General features: G+C 35.7%; 1 protein-coding gene across 1 annotated transcript; it reads left to right on the forward strand.

Annotated features, from left to right (window-relative positions):
* Positions 1-5,143: 5,143 nt before the first annotated feature.
* LOC100917935 (olfactory receptor 52A1-like) lies at positions 5,144-6,094 on the forward strand. The gene has a single exon (XM_003764812.1). It carries the CDS (start codon positions 5,144-5,146, stop codon positions 6,092-6,094), a length of 951 nt encoding a protein of 316 aa, XP_003764860.1.
* Positions 6,095-6,813: the final 719 nt, after the last annotated feature.

Raw genomic sequence — 6,813 nt, forward strand, 5'->3', positions numbered from 1 at the left:
AAAAAAAATCAGGAGAACTGATAAGAAGAGAAAATACAAGAATAATTGCATTGTCTGAAAGTTGCCACCAAAACAACAATAACAACAACAACTTTGACACAATAAAGCAGAAAATAATCCAACAAAATTGTCTTGAAGTCATAATGGAATGCTGGAGAAACTGAGGCAAAATAAAGATTAGAGAGTTTTTAATATTTTATTTGGATTTCTGAGAGAGATTGTACTGTGGCATGCTGCCCCCAGGGCTGATATCCAAAGCATTTAGCAGCCGATGTAAGTTCTCAATGAACCCTTGGCTCCTAACTTGGGTAGCTAAACAAAAGCAGGGGGGGTGGAATCCAAACTCTGGTGAGTGGGAATCTCCAGGCAGGGACCATCAATCCAGTTCTGACAGGTTGGAAAGTGCGACCATAAATTCTTACAAATTGGGAGTTAAGGAGATGTTCAACTAGAGCCAGGAAGTCTGAAACTTAAGAGTTATAAGCAATGCTAATTAGTTATCTGATATAGGACATCTGGAGCCTTATCTTTTGGAATGCCAGATCTCCACAACCCTAATGATCAGGAGGAGGGTTGTAAACCAGGGGGATTAAGGCAGAAAAATTCAGGAAAATTGAGGCAGAACAATTGGAGAAACTGAGGCAGAACAATTTAGGGAAACTGAGGCAGGACAGTTAGGAAAACTGAAGCAAGACAAAAAAAGGAAATTGTGGCACAACAATAGAACATGAGGGAAAAGTAGAAATAAAAAAAGTCCAACAATCACCACCTTAGGTAGGTCCTTTGTGAAAAACATTTAGAGATATTATTACCAAATTCCAAAATCCCAGATCAAAGAAAAAAAATTGTAAGAAACAAGAAAAACAAAAACAAATTCAAATACACTATAATTAGAATTGCACAGGACTTATCAGGAGCCACAATAAAAGACCACAGGTCCTGGAATCACATCTACCTTCAATTAAAAGAACCACACCTATGGCTAAAAATATCATATCTAGCAAAATAATCTGTATTGTATGAGGAAAAAAAACAAACATTTAACCAACTTGCTGATTTTCAGGACTTTCTATCAACCAAACCTGAAATTAATAGAAAATTTAACGTATAATAGGCAATATCAAAGATCAGTTTCAAGGAACTTAACAAGGACAAATAGTTTATGTTATTTTTTTTAACAGGGAAAACATCTACCATATGTTTAAGTTTGATGCTAGCTTAACATAGCACAAAAGAAAGATTTGGGTACAGTTAAGGTAAAGATAGTAACTGTACTATGCATATGAGGGACAGAAGAAGAATAGACAGAGGTATCAGAGGAAGGAGTAGAACACATAGTTCTGAAAATCTCCTTACATTCCATAAATACCATGGAGGATATAGTATCCTTCAAAATCTATAAAGAAATAAGAGGACAGGTGGGCAGATGGGGAAGCAAAGGGTGAGGGAAAAAGACAAGGGAGAGATCCTTGATTGGGTGGAGGGAGATTAAGTAATAACAAAGTAAATTAAGGGGCAGAATTAAAGAATCAGCAGGGAAAGGAAAGATGTGTATCTCTGTGTGTCTGTGTGTATGTATATGTATATATCTGCATCTGTATACATAAATATACCAGAATTATGTTGGAACATTGTGTTGATTAGTCTTTAAATCTTTCAAAGTTGATTATCATTACAGCATTGTAACTGGCCACAATAATCTTCTTGTTCTTATTTTATTTTGTATTAGGTCATGTGGGTATTGCCATTTTTTTTCTGATACAATCCCTGTTATTATTTTTTTTACAGCATGATACTACTTCTTCATAATTATATGCTACCATGTGGTGTTCTCTTCTTTTGTATAATATCATCATTCTCTTGGAGCAGGTTTCTTGTGGGGCTTCTGGAGGAAGCCTTAGTTTTAGTTCAAATCAATAATTACCTCAAATGCAGCCAGGTATTAAAAGTTTAAATACTTTATTGTCTCCTTCAAAATAGCCTGGTTAGTTTTCTTAGAGGCCTATGTCCCTCCTTGGTATCAAGAGCTCTTGCAGCTTGTATGCCAGCTTCAGCCTCCATCTCTCTTTGAATCTTGGTTCTACTGTTTCCATTTGATTCCAGGAGCTCCTTATATATGATCTCTTAAAAGTATGAACCCAAAGGTTGACTCCTCCTCTGAAAGAGTGGGATTGTGGGTTTCTGACTTGTGAATCTCCCGGATTTATGAACTCTAACTCTAACGTGTGAGCTAATGTGTGAACTCTCAAAGGTGTAAACTTAAGCATTGTTTCTATCAATTCCAGTGAGTTAACACCTTGTTTCAAGTTCTGGCCCATAACACTATCACTTGTTCAACTACTGCAATCTGAGTCTGCCCCTCCTCTCCATTCATTATGTCTATCTGGCTTTCAAAAAGCAGGGAATTCCAGCTATACTCCAGTCAAAGTAACAAGCCAGGGACAGAGAGATGCAGGTTCCCATTTTTTTTAACTTTTTTTCACCTGAATTATATATGTTCTACTTAAGCAATTAATATAAGCATCCTCGGGCTCACCTTTGGAGGCTATCAGTCAGAAAGTTTTATAACCTCTTGGGCATAGTTTCAAATTGCTTTCCAAAATATTTGGAATAATTCATTATCCATTAATGTTCATTAATGTATCTCTTTTCCCTTGTCCTCTCCAGCATTTGTCATTTCTGAGAGTTAGATTGTTTTAATTTGCATTTTCCTAATCAATAATGAATGAGAATTTTTAATATGATTTTATATAGCGTAGATTTCTTCTTTTGAAAACTACCTCTTCATATCCTTTGATCATTTATCAATTAGTTAATGGCTTTTTAAAATAAATTTTACTCAATTCCAAATGTATTTGAGAAATCAACCTTTATTTTAAAAAAGAAAGAAAAGTTGCAAAGTTTGATTTGAGGAGTTATTTCAAAGTTTTTGGAGAGAAATTTAGGGAAATTTTTAGCTAGAGGCAACTAGGTGATATAGTGGTTAGAGTGATTGGCTTGAAGTCAGGAATCTTCCTGAGTTCAAGTCTGGCCTTACACATATAATTCTGTGATACTGAGCAAGTCATTTAATCCTGTTTACTTCTATTTCCTCATCTGAAAAATGAATTGTAGAAGGAAATGGAAAACTTCTCCAGTATCTTTGTCAAGAAAATTTCAAATAAAGTGACAAAGAGTTTTACTGAACAAAAACTAAATTATCTTAGTTCTTTTGATTCATGTACTTTATCATCTTGCTTCTTTCTTTCTCCTTTCAAAAGGGATTATAACTTCTGATTTTTGAGCAGGGTAAAATAAAATTTCTAACTTTTGATCAGAGACTATGACCCTGGGTTCTTTGGCAAAGCCTAGTCAGTCATGGGAGGTTTGGGATTTATTAATTTAATGATGCATTTTAAAGCCTAGTGTTCATCAGTTAAACTGGTATCATCCCACTCCCTAGGGAGTGTCAGTTAGCTACAGGTGAGGGAAAGGGACTACAAGTCACCTGGCTCAAGATTTGTACTTGTAGGTGAGCTGCCTCATTTCATGTAACTTTCTCATCTCCCTCTGGATTATTTGTGGATTGATGGTTAATAATATATAAAAGGGCAGAAAAGCAAAATTATATATATATATAAATTGGAGAGCCTCTGTCACAGATCAAGTATGTTCACTTGGGTAAGTCATTTCTCCTGTTTATTTCTCAAAACTTTCTTCATATAAATAAGGTCTTGCCACTCAGTGATTTATAACATCTTTTCTAGTTCTTGCATTCTGTAGAGGAATGAGAAGGAAACTGAAGAATTTAGTTTGTAAGTGGGCTAGACTATATTGTGTAGCTCATGTGGTTCAGTTTTGCCTTGCTGAAAAAAATAACATTTTTTTCCCTCAATGGACATTGCAAAAAAAGGGGAAGTTAAATTTTGATGTAAGATGAGAATTATTAATCACTAGAGATATCAAGTAGAATAAGCAAGTATAAAAGGTAGTGAGCTCATCCTCATTAGTTGCTTTCTTGTAAAAAAAAAAGACATAGATAGTAGCCATGTCCTTGTTAAGTGGTGGATAATATGCCTATTCATGGTGGATTAGACTACATGATCTCTGAGATCGATGTCAATAGGTGAGACTTCAGTGTGATCTTGCAGAGAGAAATAATCATTTGTGTATCTTTGACTGAATCTCATCAATCTCTTTGAATGACTTGTTCCATACTGCCTTTTTTATTTTTAAATAAAATCCTTTCCCTGGTCTCTTTTCTTGGAATTCAAATTGTTCTCTATTATCATGATATCATAGATATAATGCTGGATTAGGGATCAAAAAGCCTGAAATTTAAATTCCACATCTTATAATTACTAGTTAGCAAATGACCATGAGTGAATTACTTAAGCTATCTAAATACTGGTTTTACATATGTAAAATATGGGTAACAATTCATCTAGTACCAAAGCCACAGGGTTATTGTAAAGTTGAAGTGAAGTATAGTGCTTTACAAGCTTTAAGGTGCTATATGTAAGTTATTATTGGTCTTAAATTATACAAGAATAAATAATGAGTGTATACTGAAGATAAAATAATTAAGATATATATGAAGAATAACTTAGAAACAGAGCTATTCAAAAAAAAGAATTGCATTCCACTAGATATGGTAAATTCTTTTCAGACGAACTCTTGAAGTGATGGATAATAACTTATACTATAGAAAGGGTTCTTACTTAATTGTTTAATATATTATATGGCACCTAGGAACTCTTCCAATTTTAAAACCATGAAACTGAGAAGAAAAGAAGAAAAGCTGACTTTATACATTAGGTCCTTCCCTGCTCCCAATTAAGTTTCCCTCAATCAAATTCTCCTCTGATTGTGTTCAGAATTTAGTTCAAAGGAGGGAAATTTGAGAAATTTTATCCTGCTTTTGCTATTCAATTACTATTGTCACTGAGGCTTTGGGCATGGAAGTTGCAGTAGATTGTTCAAACGAGGTTTCCATCTCAAATACCCAAGACAGCCTTACCCAAATGAGTTAATGATAAAAGCAATTTTCTTGTCAATCTTTTATCCCAGATGTCACCCAGAGATCATTGCTGATTTCCTGGAATATTTTCTTCTCTAGAAAGACTTCAGAATTTACACGAAGAATACTTGTTGACAAATCATCATGGGACTTTACAATAACTCGTTTGTGGACCCACCAACAGTGACTCTGGTTGGAATTCCCGGACTTGAACATCTCCACTTCTGGATTGGATTCCCTTTTTGTTTCCTTTGCATAGTAGCCCTGCTGGGAAATGTCCTCCTATTGATTATTATCCCAACAGAGCATAGTCTTCATCAGCCCATGTACATCTTCCTGGTAATCCTAGCTGCTACTGACCTGGGTATATGTGCTGCCATAGCCCCCAAGATGCTGGCCATCTTCTGGTTTCGTGCCTGTACCATGGCCTTTGATGCTTGTCTCACTCAGCTATTCTTTATTCATGCCCTACAAGGGATGGAGTCAGGCATCTTGCTGGCCATGGCCTTTGACCGCTATGTGGCAATTTGTGATCCTCTTAGGCATTCAATCATCCTCACACCAACCATCCTGAGTCGGATGATATTGGTAGTATCAGTGAGGGCTGTTGTATTAGTTGGCTTACTGCCCATCCTGATCAAACGTTTGCACTTCTTCCATACAACTGTCATAGCCCATTCTTACTGTGAGCATATGGCTGTGGTCAAATTGTTGTCTGGGAATGTCCAGACAAATAAGTCTTTTGGGTTGTTTGTAGCATTTGCCATACTAGGTTTTGACATGGTTTTTGTTCTTGTTTCTTATACCCTAATCATCTGGACAGTTTTTCACCTTCCCCAGAAGGAGGCAAGGTTGAAAGCACTTAATACCTGCACAGCTCATATTTTTGTCTTTCTTGAATTCTATGTCCTTGCTTTCTTCTCATTTTTTAGCCATCGTTTTGGCCATGTGGCTCCCTTTGCCCACATTCTTCTGTCTACTCTCTACCTTCTTGTGCCTCCTGCTCTCAATCCCATTGTTTATGGAGTGAAAACTAAGGAAATCCGTGTCAAGGTGCTAAGGATATTCACTCCAAAAGACAGTTTCTTGAAGTGAATTAACACCTACAACCATTAATATGAAGATGTCTTTTTAATTTACTATAATATACTGCATATGCTAGGTGCAACTGTCTTCAAATGAGAGGTATGAAACATAATTTAGACAATGAAGGATGAAGTAATTAGATGGATAAGGACATTATCAGGAAAATTATTGCTCCTGAGCATTCTGATGTCTTATGTCCTTCCTACCAAAAATCCGAGACTAAAATAGTAAAAAAAAATTAGTTGTAATGCCATTAAAAGAATAATGATGTTAAAAGTAAGAAATGCTTAGATCTACAAGTAAGATATGAACATTAGGAGGAAAGTATTAAGGTATAACTGTGTTCCATTATACTTGAAGAGAAGCAATTGCCTATTGAACTTAGTGTGGCAATAAGAAGATACCAATGTGATAAATAAAGGCAGTACTAGTCATTTATACATGATGACTTTATTAAAACCAAAGAGGACAAATGGGATGCTTAAAAATCTCAGAAAGAGAAGGCTTGAATAGGACACAATTGTGTTATTTAAATATTCAAAGAGCTACTTTTTTGTGGGTGAAAGGAGGAACATTTTTGTAGAGGGCTGAAACTCTTGAGTTGATGCACTGAGGTCGGTTTGAGCACTTAAGGCTAATTACCGATTGGACAATACTCTATAGTTTTGTGCTTGGGGAAATGGCCCTTCCCACTATCCTCTGCTGGCTCAATAATTGGTGTATACAGA

This window comes from Sarcophilus harrisii, chromosome 3 (assembly GCF_902635505.1).
Source record: "Sarcophilus harrisii chromosome 3, mSarHar1.11, whole genome shotgun sequence".
Lineage (NCBI taxonomy): Eukaryota > Metazoa > Chordata > Mammalia > Dasyuromorphia > Dasyuridae > Sarcophilus > Sarcophilus harrisii.

Bases quoted from the DNA above. Each gene is read 5' to 3' on its own strand.
- LOC100917935 (XM_003764812.1), top strand. From the start codon at position 5,144: ATGGGACTTTACAATAACTCGTTTGTGGACCCACCAACAGTGACTCTG.